The following is a 19214-nucleotide window of genomic DNA, read 5'->3' on the forward strand; positions in this document are numbered from 1 at the left end:
AGAAAATATTATCGGACGTTTTCAAAAGATAACTAGTGTTTTAAAACGCGTAAACATACATTTATAGGATATTTTTTTACTGTATATGCTCGTGCATCATAATATTGTTCACCTTTTAAACATAAAAATAAATCACCGCTTCATGAAGATGGAATCTACAGTTATAGCCGCTTTACGGCAAGGGATAAAGAAGTCAAAACAGTTCCAAGGTAATTAATCCTCTAATCATACATCAAAGTTCCGTATCAAAAAATGATTTCGAAACAAACAAGATTTTATTAATATTTATTCAAAAAGCTTATTCAGAGTTAAATAATAAATGATGTGCATCTATTAAATAGTTGGATTTGGACGAATGTCTGGGTTGCGACCTAGGGCTCGCACCTCTTCCACCATGGATACTTCCACTCGTTCATTTTCATTACATTTTCTCCAGTCACATTCATACAATACAAGTTTTATTTCCTATAATTGCGTCCCTTTTATCAAAATGATATTTTCGATTTTTTTCTGAATACACCACCCATATGTATCCGTTTCCACTCACCGTTTCAGTGACCAATCAAACCCTCATGCAAACACATCGTATACTCGTTCTCGCAAACGCATTCTCGCTTAAATGAGATTTAATATTGAAATGAGAGATTCTCAATAACTTAACATTGCGTAGTGATGCAGACGTATGTGAAGAATATACCAGCAAAAAACAAAAACGAAAAGAAATATACTTTTAAAAAGATCATGAAGAGAAAGGACCTAGAAATAAGTGACAATGTAACATACCATGGCACAAGGTTGTATTCATATACTACATATACATATACTACATACATACACTACATATACATACACTACATACCTACATATACATAAACATACACATATACAAACACTACATACCTACATACACATACACATATACTAAAACAAACACTCGCACAAAACATAATTAACAATAAATTCACTGACATGTGGCCTATATGTGTTACATGATTCTTACCAAAGTGATCGGCAATTACTTACAATATCAATAAAAAGTGTATTTTCTATGAGAAACACGTGTTAGGTGAAGCACTACGAGACCAAAACCTAGCTTTTGTCCCTTATTGAACAAGTAGATCGCGAGATCTTTTTATTAGTTTGTAAAGTGATCACAGCCATATTGGTTCCTTAGGTCCGTTTGGTTTTCCATCTTCAAAGTTGTATTCTTCCTTTCCAAACAACAGCCTTGCTTCTTTGGTTCTTGCGATGTCGGGTTGTGTGGAAATTGTAAGATCAGCTTCTTCAGGTTTTGGGGTGAACGGTTTGAAATTTCGAACACCTTGTGAACCCCAGTGAGCGGTGGTCAAAAGTTTATCATACGCCTTGTTTTTCTTCCCAATCGTCTCTGGAGATGCCCATTTTGCGGGGGTCATGGAAACAAATACGACAAAGCGCCACCTATCTTTGTTGGGTCTGCCAAATACCGGTTTCATATTGTCGTGAACTGTTCGCGAATCCCACAGTACCATACCTCCCTTGGGAAACTGGCACTTTGGTTCGTTTGCATCCTCTATCGTCATACCATGCTTTTTGTGCCTTGCTCAGTTTTAAGAACTCTCCTCTCACTCTTGACCTTGTAGCAGCCCCCGGAAAAGTATCAAAGAAAACTCTATGGTACAGGTGAGAATGTGCCATGACCCGGAAACAATGGTCTGTTTCAGTGGTCTCCTCTAAATAGACTCCTCCTTGGAAGGCATGGAGACCCTCCCTGCGTACACCCTGGTCCAAATGTAACCATTCTTTATCCGGATCTGCGTATTCGTCACTTCCTGTCATCATAAAACATAAAGACACTTTGATATGCCTTGCTATATTTACACTTTACAAACACGATATTCAATTCTTTCAAATCTCATTAATAGAAACATTTGATATACCTTAGAAATATATATCAAAATAGACCATAAAAATGAACCATTCAGTATATCGTCACGTGGAAGAATTCCGAAAACTTGCCTTCCTCTGGAGGTTTAGATATTGCTATGGCATCTGCGCTTGACAACAGCTTTTCAGTTTTCCAAACTTTTGCAAAGACAGGTTTGGCCTTGAGTCGGACTTCCCAGGAGGCTGCGAAGTGGCCGGTTCTGTAGGACTGTATAACGGAATTCCTGCTGGAACATTCCACTCCTAAGTCCTCGAACTTTTGAAGCCATGATTTGTACTGGCCAATATATCTATCACACTCCTCGTGTGTGAGGACATTAGGAACGACGGCATATCCCTTCTCCTGTATCTGCTTCAGTATAGCATCCCTAAAAATACCAACAACTTTCACTGTAAATGATTGCCTTTCTTCGTGCCTCAGAGTTGCTATATCGTCTGGTAGGCGTTAATCGTCTGGTAGGCGTTAATACCAATTAAATTTGATTCATACCAGAACTGATGTATCTTATGGTAGTGGTTATGACAGTAATATTAGTAATGATGGTTAAATGATAAACATAATCCATGTCGCTTTTACATTGTCTTATCTGTGACATGTAACATCAGGATATTATCTAATTGCCATAGCCATAATCCAATTTGTGAAGCTATGAATTTAAAACTGAGTTATATTACAATAAGTCCGATCGTATGTAACATACATTGCTTGACAATGTAATTTTTCTGACCCTTTCAAATCCTACCAGTTCCTGATAAGATTAGTTATGAACATCCTATTTGTTTTGATATAAACGATAGACTCGATGTTATAGCTATATATGTAACCAAGAAGTTGATCAAGAAAAGTACATAACTTACGCAAAGAATTTGTTGTTTTTTTTGTTTTTGTTTTTATTTTATTTTTTGTTTTTTGTTTTTGTTTTTTGTTTGTTTTTTTTTACTGTTTTTTTTTTATCTTAGCATTTTTCTTTGTATGTTGCCAAATAATTTGATTAAGCAGACTTCTAATCCGCTTTAGTTTTGGAGCATTGTTGTGTTTTTAAGTGTTTCACCTAAACCAAATCCCTTACGAATGTTTGTAGCCATTCTCATAAGTAATTAACGCATGGAATAGGTACTTGTTATATACGAGAGTGAAAAATTGTGTCTTAAGACTTGAAAAACAAGGATAAACAGTCCAACTGAATATAGAATGAGGTAGGACCACAAGTGAAAAAGGTGGAAATTCCCAAGGTGTGGGTTCCCTCGTCCACTGTAACTGTCAGGGTTAAGTCTTTCGAGCACCCGTATGCTCTTATTTGCCTTTAAACCTGTACAATAACATCCTTTTCTAGGTAGCATAAACTTTAATTCGATATAAATTTCACATCATATGAACTTCAAATAAACGATTGAGGGATGGAGCCACTGGTAATAATATATAGTAAATATCAAGGTGTGTGAACCTAAACATATTTTTTATCTTCTTTGATGAAAAGCGATTTCATGTTTATAGGTATCTATACACTCTATAACACTAGCTACCTGGCGGCGAGGAACACACTGCATTCATACAGTTATCTCGTGTTAATTAACATATTACAGACCCAATTGATTCCCAAAAAATATGCCAGAAAATAATAAATGTTAAAAATCACTTTATTTTCTTCATTCCATTTTGTTTCTCACATAAGGGTAGTATTAAACGTGTGTGCAATCGTGTCTCTGTGACAGCTCGTTGTTGTAAATATTTATAACTGCCGCCCTCTGTGTTTCCATATTAAAGGTACGCTTGAGTGATCGCCAATGTAAGGTGTACAGGGCCTTGTCTTACATGTGTGTATTTATAGAAATATCTGTGTTAATATATGCTTAATATTAAGTTTCAAAATAAAATTGACAGCATAGGCTTAAAAATCGCGACATTGCAGAAATATTGACTATGGATTTGAATCGACAAATCCTTAACACACTATAGAGACGACCTCCAATTCAAGATTACTCGTAGTTCATATCCTAGTCAGTCTACCTGAAAATCGAAAATTCTAATGTAAATACCAGCGAGAACACAACACAACTGTATAACATACCCATCGAGGCTGTCGTTAGCCATTACAGTAGGTGTCTCGCTGGTACTAGCCATGTCGTCTGATTAGTACCGGGTAGGAACAAGTTATGACCCATTTCAGAGCTACACAAAGTGTTATATTTACATCGCTCTCGTCCTTATTTAGCTATGACGCCGTCATTCGTATTGATATATCAGCTGTGGTGACCTTTGACCTGACTACGTCACTATTTCACAACATATCGCAACGACAGCTTATACATATATATATATCATAGCACATATTCCCTCCATACTAATTCTAAACCTGAAGAAAAATTTATATTCTTGTGAAAAGGTAAAGTATGTTTAATCTTATTCTAAATTTTAGGACACATTAGCCTGCTATCTATGTCATTAACTGTGTTTATATAAAATACCCGGTGTATAAATGTTTTATATAAACCTGGTCTAAGGTAATTCACGTGCTTAATCATTTAAGGGTGAACACGTCTTTTAATTTTTTTAATTTTTTTTAATATATATATAAATAATACCAATTATTATTTTTTATTTTGACACGATATCACTCCCTTAATTATGCAAAGCTTACAGCTGAAACCCATAAATATCGATTATGTTTAAATAACTAGCCAACATATTGGCCTTCGTGGTGAAATACCACACATTACCATATACATGTATAGCAATACTATTTATAGAATTTCTTAATATATATACAATACCTAATATGGTAGTATTAGTATATAAACCAATAATTTCTGTTTTCCAACACAGATCAGAATGGCGACTTGTTCAGAGCCCAGCACGTGTTCTAACGGGGTGGACAGGTACGTGAAATGTCCGTCATTGTGATGCAATAATAATCAGATCAAATGAAGTATGTCGTTATAGAATATCTAGTATTAGATGAATATATGTTTTATACTTCTGATTTCAACTCAAAATCATATCTTGAGGATATATCAATCCGTAATATGTAAATATTCATTTTAGTTTCATTCATGCATTCATTTTTATGCATTTTAGTTACAATCAATATAGCTCTTATTGTAGTTAAACAATATTTACGAATATTAAAAAAATGTAATTGCAATAGTTGTTCTTATCTACTTATGTAGCAAATTGAACTTATTTGTGTTAAATATTTGACCACTGTTCAAACCCCGTTATCTCGAACTTTAACAGGCCCTGCTTAACTCGAAGTAATATTCGGTCCTGACGGTAAAATTTTATGTTAAATGTAATGTACAGTTTCCTCGACGACTCAGGATATCTCCAAGGTTTTTGATGGCCCCATTAACTTCGAGATAAGGAGGTTCGACTGCGTGTATTTGTTATATGTAATACTAGTACTAATATATCTCCGTATATCTGTCGTCCCAGACCCCTGGATTACTTACGATGATGTCATATTTGTTCCAGCGATTCCATACTGGAAAATTTGAAAGAAAATGGATATGCCGTTGTTCCCAATGTTCTCACCCATGAGGAGTGTGATAAATACATCGGCCAGTATAAAACCTGGCTACAAAAATTCGAGGATTGCGGACGTGAATGTGTCAGCTGAAATTCCCTTATCCAGTCATACAGGACAGGGCACTTTCAAACAACGTGGGAGGTCCGTTTGAAGACGAAACATGTCTTTGAGAAAGTGTGGAATACAGAAAAGTTACTATCAAGTGCTGACGCGGTAGCTATCTCCAAGCCTCCAGAAGCAGGTAAGACTTGATCAGCATGATAAATTATCCGTTTTTAGATCCACGAAAAAGACAATAATAAAAAGATAGAAACAATACGGTGTTCCACCTAAACATCCATTTATTGATGTTACTTCTTTAATTAGTATATTGGTGATAGTCCACATTTCTCTTATTGCTATCATATATAAATATAGTATAATACATATAAGGTACAGAATCACTCTATAGCTATGTGCCATTTGGATTATGAGAGTTATCTTTCTTCTTGCTGGACTCTAGCAAGAAAATGAAGGCATGTTATTAATGGAAAGTTCAGTAATTTTAACAGAATAAATAGATAAATCTTGATCCATTTGATATGGCATTAAATTATTTTTGACACATTGTATATTGCAGGAAGCAATTTATATGCGGATCCCAAAACCGAATGGTTACACCTGGACCAGGCCGCCTGCAGAGAAGGTCTTCACGCCTACCAGGGTGGCGTAAACTTGGAGGAGAGCACCGAAACGGACCATTGCTTCCGGGTCATGGCGGGGTCACACATATATCACTCAGAATTTTACTACAAATTCCCAAACGCCGCTAAAAGTTCAATACGGTCGGAGTTTTACAGACTTAATAAAGTCCAGAAAGCATGGTTTGATAAAAAGGGCTGTAAACGAACCAAAGTTCCAGTCCCAAAAGGTGGAATGGTATTGTGGGATTCCCGAACGGTTCATGATAATGTCAAACCGGTATTCGGCCGACCGAACAAAGATAGGTGGCGCTTCGTCGTATTCGTTTCTATGACACCAGCTATCTGGGCAAGACCGAAAGACATAGCGATAAAAAACAAGGCATATGAAAACCTCTTGACGACGTCCCATTGGTCCTCCCAAGGCGCGAAGAATTTCAATGAGTACAACCCGAAAGATGGAGAACAAGAACTGACTATCCATGAACAGCCAGATATTGCAAAGACAAAAGAAGCCAAACTCTTGTTTGGAATGGAACAATACGATTTTGACGATGAAAAGCCAAATGGACCAAAGGAACCAATATGGGTTTAAAAAATAACAATATAAATCATTGTGAAATATGTGTAACAGTCTTATAGACGAAATAAATATATTGTGTTGTACTAAAAAAGTAGAAAACCTGCAGTGTTGGAAATGAGCTAATGAATGTGCATATCCTGTCGAACCTCCTTATCTCGAGGTAAGAAGAGAGAAGGAGGCGACATGGAAATTATAATTTTTAATACGAGTTTAGCACAGTCTTCGAGTTATCGGAGTTTGTGATAAGGAAGTTTGACTACATGTCTAGGCCAACGATGAATATGTTCTACTTTAAACCATTGGCTATTTAGATTAGAAATGGTCATTACACTGCCAAGATATATCTGAACACTACGAGGAGGCATAGTATTCTCCTTAGTTAACAGTTGCTTAAATGTCATGCGTTATGTAAATTTTAGTTATAGTACAACAATCGCTAAACTTATATCAATCACTTGTACTCTTGTTGGTCCCGGTGGAAGTTGCGAGGTGTCTAACTGTGGGGGGAAACCCAAGTGGTCGGTCAGGTGACTCAATACCATTTCACGTCCGATCGGGAATCGAACCCCGGCCGCCTAGGTCATGTTATACGTTATGCGCATCCCCTACATGAATACTCAATATTATCTATTATTATTTACTATATTCTTTGTTTCTTACTTCTCAATGACTAGAGACGTGTTGTTATGTCGAATATTCTGTGCAATATTTTCAAATGAAAACTTCGTCCCTGATTGATACATTTATGCTATTACGACATTTTCATGACTTGAAAGTATGACTGACAAATATGTTTATAAAATGTTTTGTTGTAATGTAATTGGTACAATAACCAGTAACACTGAGACCTGTCTACTCCGATACAAGTATTCAGTAGTTACTTGTTTCTATCTCAGTATTGATAGGTCGGATTAGACAGGTTTTATATTTGTTTATCAGTTAGTTTGTGTGTTGTACACTGAAACCTATCTACTTCGATACAGATATTTGGTAGTTTAAGTTGCGATCTCGCACATCTTGTCTCAGATTTGTCTTTATGCTTAAGTATACATAGGCCAGATTAGCCAGGTTTCATGCTTGTTCTTTTTTCATATCATGCCAAAATCATTATGTTTTTTATATACTTTCGATTGCAATAAATATTGTTGTGAAACAGACCATTAACCTTTTCTATATTTTCAATTATTCTGTAATTTATTACATATTTCGTTTGATATATGATCTAGGTACACCTGGTGGACAGAAATACAAATCTTCAATAGTTCACACAAATATTCAATTATCCAGTCTAACGGAACAGATCGTCAACACTTTCTATTAACACAAACTGCCAGAAGACCGGAATACGTGCTGTTATATTGATATTACATTTGACGTGACGTTAGGACCCAACTTATTGTGATGTCACATTCCAAGTGACGTTACGCATTGTGATGTAATATTTACGTGACATTCGCATTGTGATGTAATATTTACGTGACGTTTCCATTGTGATGTCACATTTACGTGACGTTTCCATTGTGATGTCACATTTACGTGACGTTTCCATTGTGATGTCACATTTACGTGACGTTTTCATTGTGATTTCACATTTACGTGACGTTTCCATTGTGATGTCACATTTACGTGACGTTTCGATTGTGATGTCACATTTACGTGACGTTTCCATGGTGATGTCACATTTACGTGACGTTTCCATTGTGATGTCACATTTACGTGACGTTTCCATTGTGATGTCACATTTACGTGACGTTTCGATTGTGATGTCACATTTACGTGACGTTTCCATTGTGATGTCACATTTACGTGACGTTTCCATTGTAATGTCACATTACAGTGTGTCATGCTTTATCGTTTTTGTTTTGTTTTTTTGTTTTTGCAAGGTAAGAATAATCGATAAAATTATGGCATAACGTGAAAAGAATATAGATCCGCATGGAAACACTTGAGCAAGTATAAGGGTGAATACGGCCAGGTGTCCCGGAAGGGTATGCGTTCTGTATCATTGATGACATCCGCCATTCAAACACATGTATCAGTCAAATCAGGTCAGGTTATAACACTCTTAAAATACGAACCACCATATATACTGATATATTAATATCTATAACCTAATTTGAGGGTCTAACTACAAGACATATATACTAATCTATTCATATCTTTAATCTATTTTAAGGGTCTAAGTACAAGACATATATACTAATATATTTATACACTTATTTCAAAGTAATCTATTTAAAAACTAATCTATTTCAGGGGTCTAACTACCAGACATATATACTTATATATTTCAGGGGTTTCCATATAAATCTATGTCTTTGTTAATATTTTGCCTCAGTTTCATCAATTTGATATATTATTTATTATGAATTATTACATCGGTATTCTCTTGGATCGTATCACAAAAGGATAAAAACATTTCAAAAATGATGTCTGCCATAAAACTGATCTTGTGACCATTTCACTACGCACCTGTGGAATATATAAATGTACCTGTAATGTAGTTATCACATTTGATAAATTAAACTGTAATAATTTCGTATTCTTAAGCATTGGACGGCTTTCAGTTGGCATTCATATTGACTATGAATGCCAACTGAAAGCCGTTCAATGCTTATATTTACCATCTGCGATTTTTTATTTGTCGTGCGATTTTTTTTTTAATTTTCAAATTCAAATTTCAGTTGGCAGTTCATAAGCTGGTGAACTCGCAACTGAATTGGTAGGGTTATATAGTGGCAGTGCCATACAATGGTAAATATATGTACATGAGCGTTCCCATTATTGTCAAACTGTAGAGGAGAAATTTTCGCAGTACAATATCTTACCGAAAGCCTTTAATAATCAAATATACCCCAGCACAAAAGAGCCTATGATTACCTAGGCTATTCCGAGAATTTTTATCTTCCTACCTAACCACTTAAATGGCATTAGGCGAAATTTTGTCTTCCTATCTATACATTAAAATGACATTACGCGAATTGTAGTATGTTACTTTTACGTCATGGAGGGGTAATATTTCGTGTCTTTCCTGTACTGAATTAGTTTGTCACATCAATTCATATACTTATACATGCACACATATAATATATAATCACGAAAATTATAGTGTAGTATTCAAAATGATCTTGTTTTGTATAATTTTTATTAATATTTACTCAGTAATTTAGTCCTCAATGGAAATCCCATTAACTGATAATCATTGTATCAGGTTCTCCCCAAGTGTAAATACATGTATGTGTTTTGGCACGTCAAGCAATGCTTATAGGGAACAACCAACCAATTGAAAAAAATAGATTTTTGAAACATCCCCCGTGTATAGAAAAGTTGAGGCAAGAATAAAATGTCTGACAGTCACTGATTCGCAAGTATGTTATGAAGTAAGAAAATAGATATGTAGCCTGATAGGTAACTATCAATAAGAAATGTTGATATAAATTTCGTAAGTCCGATTGATTTTTTTCCCCAAAGTTCAGGTAATAATAATTAACAGGTAAACATTTCAGATTTTTGAGAATTTTTACTGCGAAATTCACCCATTTTCAAAATGGCTACCCTGGAGAAAATTTGAGCTGAAGGACACAACTTTTGTTTTTGGTTTTTGGTTTTTTTTTAATTTTTAATTTTTAAGGCATTTTTAATACATAAATACATTAATAATCACACACACATACATACATCAATTCCAATAGGTATGTTTTTTATACAATCATCTTCACCATCATCACAAACTAGGTCTTTCATCATCATCATCATAATAATAACCATAATCATAATATCATCATCATTATCATCATCTCTTCATAATCTCATCATAATATCATCATCACATTATCAAACTAATCATAACCATCATCTTATCATCAAACTAATCTTCATAATATCATCATCATCATCATCATCATCATCATCATCATCTCATCATCATAATCCTATCTTCATAATATCATCATCCTACTAATTATCTTCATTATCTCATAATCATACAGTCATCATGATCTCTCATCATCATCAGTATCAACATTATAATCATAATATCATAATCATCTCATTATCAAACTAATCATCATAGTATCTTCATCACATCATATTCTCATCATCATACTAATCATCACAACCTTATCATCATAATCTTATCATCATAATATCATCATCATTCTCATCATCATCATGGTCATCATCATCATACAATCATCAAAATCTCATCCTCATCTCATCATTTAACACTAAAAGTATTTGAGCACGAGAACTGTTTCAAAGTCAAATATCATAATGACATGAACACAGGGAGCACCATCAGGCAGCTATTATAGTGTATCAGTGTATTTTAATGCTTGTACACTCCACATTGTATCAGATACTTATATTGTCACGATGTCCAAAATAATCAGTGAAGTTGGCCAATCGAATTTTATTTAGATATGTCTATTCCTTTTATGCTAAATTTCTACATTCTTTCTGAATTGAAGCCGAATAGGCAATCTATGATGTTCCTATACACGTTCGTTATAGTCTTGCCATGTTGGTGTCTTTGGGCCATTCGGCTCACCATCCTCAAAATCATACTCTTCTATTCCGAGTAAAAGCCTAGCTTCCCTTGTTTTCGCAATGTCAGGCTGTGTTAGGATAGTATATTTTGGATCATCTTTTTGAGGGTTGTATTCCTTGAATGCTCTCACGCCCTGTGATGACCAATGAGATGTTGTCAGCAGATTTTCATAGGCGTCCCTCTTTTTCGCCAAGTCTTCTGGAAATGCCCAAATCGCTGGGGTCATAGACACAAACACTACAAAACGCCACCTGTCTTTGTTTGGCCGACCGTATTCTGGTTTGATATTGTCATGAACCGTTCGGGAATCCCACAAAACCATACCACCTTTCGGAACCGGAACTTTTGTCCGTTTACATCCTCTTTTACTATACCAATCTTTCTCAACGTCGTTGAGCTTATAGTGTTCTATCCGTCGTGATTTTTCGGCAGCGTTCGGAAATGTTCGGTAGAATTCCTTGTGATATACATGTGACCCTGCCATGACCCGGAAGCAGTGATCTGTGTCAGTGCTCTCCTCTAAATTGACCCCGCCCTGGAAGGCGTGGAGGCCCTCCCTATGTACAGCTTGGTCTAGATGTAGCCATTCACGATTTGGATTGGCGAAATCATCACTTCCTGAAAAAAAGTAAAATCGTATTGATGACTAAGGTCATAATTAAAGATATACACATATTTTGAAACAAAGAATGCATAATGTTTATTGTTTAATAAAAATGCAAAACATGGTTCGAGAGATCAAAAGTGATGAAGTCCATTCGGGAGTTCGGAACATCATGATCTCATTACGAAATGGTCTACTTGTGTGATATTCAGTTTGACATGCACAATGCTCGTTGATATGATGGTGTTTTGTTGTCACCACCTTGGCTTTCACATTGAGAACGTTACATAACATGAATTTTACCTAGCCCCGAAATTCATTAAGCAGAAAACTCGCTCACTATTCTTAATTTTGGTACGTTTCCAACAGTTTTTACATGCATCTTATTTCGTCCATATTTTCACAGGCTTCTGCTTCTGGTTAGTATTAATAGAACAAAACAATAGCTATTACTCATACTATATCAACAGGGGAGTATTAATACTAACCAGAGGCAGGCGCCTGTGATATTTCCCCTCGTTTTATCGATTTTGAATTAGAATTACGATCTCATGTCTGTATCCTGTGGTTGTTTTTGTTGACATACCTTCTTCTGGAGGTTTAGATATAGCTACGGCATCCGCACTGGAGAGTAGTTTCTCTGTTTTCCATATCTTTGCGAACACTGGCTTCGCTTTAAGCCTAACCGCCCATGTTGCCGCAAAATGGCCTGTTCTGTAAGACTGGATTATTGAATGTTTATGTGAACATTCGATGCCTGCACGGTCAAACTTTTTCATCCAAGATCTGTACTGCTGAATGTATTCATCACACTGTTCAGGCGTAAAAACGTTCTTTACTACGGCATATCCATTCTCTTTCAGCTCTTTCACGACAGTGTCCCTGAATAATGAAATGATAAATCCCTTTGTATTCTTTTGTTGAAACATGGCGCGGCCATCGTATGACAATTATTGAATATAAAAACCATTATACATTAAAGTTGTTATACATGTAAAATGCAGACCTTTTGTCGATTTACCGCTTTGAAACTAATAAAATCGTAAATATATGAATACAACAATTTTGTGAGACAAAAGAAACACGTAGGCAATATGAATATGAACAGGAATCGAGAAACGCAACACCGGAAGACCGGAAGACGTTTGTGATATGTATGGAAAGCCACGTTGTCATTTTTCATGGAGCAATATTTATCCAGTACGTAACCTAATTAAATATATCTTGTTTATTTTAGAGGTAGCTAACTACTATACATGTTACAACCAGTTCGGTGGTTGAGAGTTCTGTAATCCCAAATTACGTGAACAATGAGGCTGGAAGTGTGAAGACTAAGATATGATACTCCATATGTATGTTTGCCAGAGGGTTGCAGGGAAATTGACACAAGTGGGAAACAGACGGAAAGGTTCTACTAAGATAACCTATATAATAATTAATTATAGTATTCAACACAGTAGAACTACGAGTGGAAATTCAAATCTTTACCTTCGGATCAACAACACATACTGCGTATAATACATTGTGATGATAATGAGATAAAATAGTAACACAAATGACGAAGGAGGACAATCTTATCCCTTGATTATAGAATATATTTGTTGTTTACAATATTACTACAATAGATGATATACATGTAGTATTTATATAGTAAAAATGATGTATTAAAATGCAAAGTTAGATTTTATATCTCTTACAATTGTGTATTTAAAAAAAATCATTAATCACATTTGTCAATGCATTCATACCTTGAAAAAAAATACCTTTGTCATTTCAAAGGGGATGTACATGTTCACCGTATATGTTGTCGGTATATAAAGATGGAAATCAAATATACATAGGATGGACATTTAAATACTAAAAATATTCGGACAATAACTCGATAAATTAATCAAACAGATTTTCAGAGTCTATGAATAGGTTATTTCCCTTATTCCTATGTTTTCATGAATAATTACGTATAATCATCAATAACAAATTGCAATTAAAATATTACAAAATGGATCACACGTTGTTATTGATCTTGTGTCATATACCTGTAAAATCTTACCTGTCAAAACTTTGGCTATCAGCTGACGTTCCTTTAGGTAAAGAAGTCGCCATGTTTACCTTTCGGACTGACTCAACTAAATATTATACCTCCAGTAATATGTGTCTTAATATTATACTTATATATACACTGGTACAATGTCTATACTCATCAGAAACACCGCTTGACAGCTTATGATAACAGTTATTTCACAACCAAAATGTAATATTTATTTAAAGATATGGTTCTAGTAGTGTCATGTGGTGTATTGGCAGAATACAGTGCAACAACACCTGAACTATATTTAGAATTAGGGTTAGACTTGCTTTAGTCCCAATAGCAATGTTATCAATGCTAATGTACTTACTAGCTCATTATCATTCCTTCAAACTTTAATGCTTTGTCACTTTTTTCCTAATGGAAATTGGTGTGATATGTATCTGGGTAACTATGATATATACAGTATGCACATCAAATGCAGTTTTCAGGGGAAGTGGTATTGATGAGACTGCAAATGCCATTGCTAGAGTGATCCTTATGATATCAGGAAAAAGTGTCAAGAGCTTGTAAATTTTTCACCATAAAGAACCATGCTGTCCGTAAATGCTTAATTACAGTGATTCATAAATGCAAAAACAAACGGCTAACACCCACTTTGTTTTGTAATTCACAATTTGACCATGACTAGATACTTTGCTGTTGGGCCAATAGACCAGAAATTCTACTGTGGCTATCGCCGACGATATTTAAAGACACTGAAATCACATGGTAAAAAAAATCATATCAGACATTCTGTATCTAATATGTTACTCACCAAATATTCAGTCTATATCCTAAACATCTATGATACTCGCCAAATATTCAGTCTTTATCCTATACATGTATAATGTTCGCCAAATATTCAGTCTATATCCTATACATTCATGATACTCGCCAAATATTCAGTCTTTATCTTATACGTATAATGTTCACCAAATATTCAGTCTATATTCTATACATTCATGATACTCGTCAAATATTTAGTCTATATCCTAAACATCTATGATACTCACCAACTCTTCAGTCTATATCCTATACATTCATGATACTTGTCAAATATTCAGTCTATATCCTGTACATGTATGATATTCGCCAAATATTCAGTCTATATCCTAAACATCTATGATACTCGCCAACTATTCAGTCTATATCCTATACATTCATGATACTCGCCAAATATTCAGTCTATATCATATACATGTATGATATTCGCCAAATATTCATTCTATATCCTATACATTCATGATACTCGCCAAATATTCAGTCTATATCATATACATGTATGATATTCGCCAAATAAGCAGTCTATATCCTATACATTCATGATACTCGCCAAATATTCAGCCTATATCATATACGTATAATTTTCACCAAATATTCATTCTATTTCCTATACATTCATGATACTCGCCAAATATTCAGTCTATATTCTATACATTCATGATACTCGCCAAATTTTCAGTCTATATCCTATACATGTATGATATTCGCCAAATATTCAGTATATATCCTATACATTCATGATACTCGCCAAATATTCAGTCTTATCATATATATGTATGATGCTCGCCAAATATTCAGTCTATATCCTATACATTCATGATATTCACCAAATATTCAGTCTATATCCTATATATGTATGATGCTCGCCAAATATTCAGTCTATATCCTATACATATATGATATTCATCAAATATTCAGTCTATATCCTATACATGTATGATATTCGCCAAATATTCAGTCTATATTCTATACATTCATGATACTCGCCAAATATTCAGTCTGATCCTATATATGTATGATGCTCGCCAAATATTCAGTCTATATCCTATACATATATGATATTCACCAAATATTCAGTATATATCCTATACATTCATGATACTCGCCAAATATTCAGTCTTATCATATATATGTATGATGCTCGACAAATATTCAGCCTATATCCTATACATTCATGATACTCATCAAATATCCAGCCTATAGCCAATATGCTACTAAACTAATATTCAGTCTATTACTCTATATCCTATATATTACTCACCTAATATTCCTTTCCCCTAAAATACATATTGCTAGAAAATAATCAACATTGGACCATGCGCAATTGACGAGGTCACATTTGGTTTATATATACTAGTGAACATATTACTACTAAAAAAGTATCAAATGTGGAAAAAATGTCAATACGCCCTGCTAATAATCTCGAGTTTATGCACCAGATTCATTTTAGGAGAGGCGTCTCAAATAATCAGTTCCATCCTCTGAAAGCTAAATATTTGCCTACTTAATGTCAATGACTAAGATATACTACATTTCATTAAGGCGTTCACGGGATGTATTTGAAAGTGATTTTAGGTATTAAATACCGATAGATAACATGATAAATAACAGGCTTAGAATGATATAGTAGATTCTTAGTGTCAGAAATCTAAGCTTCATTACCGGAAAGCCGCTCGCTCACGTCTCCCACAAAAAAAGCTTGGTATAAAGCAGTGTAATTTACACATAATGTACTGTACTACTATCGTATTATAGTCCTTCGATTTCGGTCGTAATATGGATTTATTAACCCGAAAAAAATATGTTTTTCCCGAGATTAATAAAGTCATGTATCAACCGAACTCAAAAGTCTATACTAGTATAGAATAAGATAAAGATACAGTTGTTAGGTATTGAATGATATTCAAAAAAGCTTTAACCAAAACAAAAGCCTTTCTATTCAAAAATCATGGCTAACTAAACATAATTAAATGTTAAGAAAATATTTCTATGCAAAAGACACTCCGTATAGTAAAAGGGTTATGCTATCGGTATCCACCTTCCAGGAAGATGACAAGTATGATTATATCGTGTCAATGATGTCAGGTTTGGGTGAGTATAATCTCATACATACAAATAATCTATTGTATACAATACGTTTTTAAAAACAACAAAGAATGACATTATAACGAAACCAGCATTAAACTCAAAATCGATTAAACGAGGGCAAAATGTATACAAACAATTTGTATGGAGACTCCTGAAAATGTACAAGGACAAAAGGGCCATGTGTTCCGGAAGAGCAAGCGTCTTCTGCATATCAACAAGCTTAAAACACGTATGGGTTGATATCGCATGAGTGAATAGAATATTTCCTAGTGGGATCCTGATGACGACCATAACACTTTCCCATGGTCTACATCAAACTTGATATCTCGAAAAATTCGTTGATTTTTCCGTCAAAAGGTGACATCTGTCACGAAAATCGTAATAATGTGAACAAGCCATTGAATATCGCATCACCTGGGACATGTCAACACCGTGTGTAGGGATGTAGGCATGTTGCTTTCTAGAAAGGGAAACTTAACAATTTGTAAGTCGAAATCCTTACGGTTATCATCCAGCTTAGTATTTTGTAAGTTGTCCCTGTGTTGTGTTGCAATATTTCAGGTTCTACAGGGAACGTCCGATCGACATTATCAATAAAGGTTTTGGTATTCAACATATCGTCCATACACCTATATATGTACAGGTAAAATTGAAGGACTTTGCAGGGCCTCTCTTACCTGTTCTGATAAGCTTTTTTCAATGCAATAAGCTTCCTATATAAATCAGAATCAAGTCTGAAAACAGAGGGGCACAGTTTTTGTCCATAGTTTCCATTTTACCCTGCCTTTTGATAACATATATCTGTGTTTACATATTGATCTACGAGTATTCGTTCAGCTTACAATTGAGTATTTCTTCCATACCAGCATGAAACTAGAACATATTCCTATCAATACTTAAATACCCATTGAAACATTTCTTTTTTAGGAGAAACCCTTCCAAATCCAATATCAAATATGACTCTATGTTCTGTAAGTTGTGAGGAAAATTACATAATTTTCATCTGGAAAGGAAGATATTGTACTGGTTATTTACTTATCACCGATCTAACGTGGAAATATTCACACTTCCTTACTCATTCTTTGGTAACGAAACCAGGAATCTGGAAGACAGAAACATTACCATGAATAAAAGCTCCGCTAGGCGTTAAAAAAGCCAATTTATACCACATTTTACGTAACGGTGTTATAAACTGAAAGTAGGGAAGCTATGCATGAAATGATATTTCCTTTCCATGTCTGTGTGCGGATGTACACAGGGACATAACGCTCAGGTGTTTACGTTTTCGTTAATCAGTTTTGATTGTTAGCTTTCGGTTGTCAACTTCTAGAGACTGTGACACTTAAATATGCCGTTAAACCGGAAAAAAACCCACATCATTTTGTAGCTTTCGTAATGTACGTATCTGTGAATCTGGACAGTTGTCACTGGTTTTACACCTCAAGTATTAAAGATTCTAGCTGAAATATTTGGTAATAACATATAAAGGTTTAGTTGTGTGAGCCCCGATACCATCCAGCACAAAATTGGACATCGAAAGAAATAAGGTTCGACCCAAGGAGACTCCAAAACAAAAGGAAAAGCCACTTGGACATATGATGTAACACATTGTATTTTTATGGGCTGAGGGCGCTATCATCTTTCTGGTGATATTCCAAAACAAAAGGTAAGGCAACATGAATGTCAAGAAGAAGAGTTTCATGAGCGTTTGATTTCCGTCGGGGTCACAAATTTAGCACAATCATGACTGTACAATGTATTTTACATAGCCACCGGCTAAGCCGGAAGGGGAGATTTAGGGATCAAGAGAGATTACAGGTTTATGATTAACAGTAATTTTTAGTTGTGTGTAAACAATGTTTTAACTTTAAACTGTTCCCTTTTTATCCATGTCCATACCTCAACCCTCTGCACTACTGTATGACAATGACAATGACAAGTATTTTCTTCTCGTAAACATATGAATTGCAGAGAATTACATACATACAAAATTGTACATGACATATGATAAAATACATGGATATATTTGCTGAGCAAGAGAATATATTGAATAGTGTTGAGTCGTATACTTATTTGCTTAATTGTACATTGCACACTCATCCTCGATACTCCTGGGGTTTCATTACATTCTTTCATTCTTCTGATGTTTTACGGCCTGTATGGCCTACTACCAGCTTTCGTTTTACAACAATTGTCAGTGTTCTGTCAGCGTACAATGTAAACTCCAGTCACCACCATCTTGTGGTAAAACAAAAAGACTAGTTGAAACATTTGGTGTATATCAACCAAATCTTGTGGACGCTATCATATTGTTGAATTCACTTACTTTGTAGATATAAAATCTGCCTAAGAAATGCACCAACGTAGTAATGAGTCAGCTTTTTTCCCTGACACCCATCAAATAGC

General features: G+C 34.8%; 2 protein-coding genes and 1 pseudogene across 2 annotated transcripts; 1 reads left to right on the forward strand and 2 right to left on the reverse strand.

Annotated features, from left to right (window-relative positions):
* Positions 1-273: 273 nt before the first annotated feature.
* On the reverse strand, positions 274-4144 carry LOC117344435. Its single transcript, XM_033907162.1, is given in 4 exon segments — positions 274-1523; positions 1525-1811; positions 1999-2294; positions 3996-4144. Coding segments are annotated over 4 exon segments (1008 nt in total). The 5' UTR covers positions 4049-4144; the 3' UTR covers positions 274-1151.
* Positions 4145-4259: 115 nt separating this feature from the next.
* Positions 4260-7882, forward strand: LOC117344436 (annotated as a pseudogene).
* Positions 7883-10321: 2439 nt separating this feature from the next.
* LOC117344437 lies at positions 10322-14049 on the reverse strand. Its single transcript, XM_033907163.1, has 3 exons — positions 13920-14049; positions 12456-12751; positions 10322-11883 (listed from the first exon to the last, which is right to left on the reverse strand). Exons 1-3 carry the CDS (start codon positions 13970-13972, stop codon positions 11210-11212), a joined length of 1023 nt encoding a protein of 340 aa, XP_033763054.1. The 5' UTR covers positions 13973-14049; the 3' UTR covers positions 10322-11209.
* Positions 14050-19214: the final 5165 nt, after the last annotated feature.

The sequence above is a fragment of the Pecten maximus genome, chromosome 16, assembly GCF_902652985.1.
Source record: "Pecten maximus chromosome 16, xPecMax1.1, whole genome shotgun sequence".
Classification (NCBI taxonomy): Eukaryota; Metazoa; Mollusca; class Bivalvia; order Pectinida; family Pectinidae; genus Pecten; species Pecten maximus.

Excerpts from the sequence above, each read along its gene's own strand:
- LOC117344437 (XM_033907163.1), bottom strand. The coding sequence starts at position 13,972 with ATGGCGACTTCTTTACCTAAAGGAACGTCAGCTGATAGCCAAAGTTTT. Across the intron at positions 12,752-13,919 it reads GATAGCCAAAGTTTTGACAG|GGACACTGTCGTGAAAGAGC; the intron begins GTAAGATTTTAC and ends TTCATTATTCAG. Across the intron at positions 11,884-12,455 it reads ATCTAAACCTCCAGAAGAAG|GAAGTGATGATTTCGCCAAT; the intron begins GTATGTCAACAA and ends ACTTTTTTTCAG.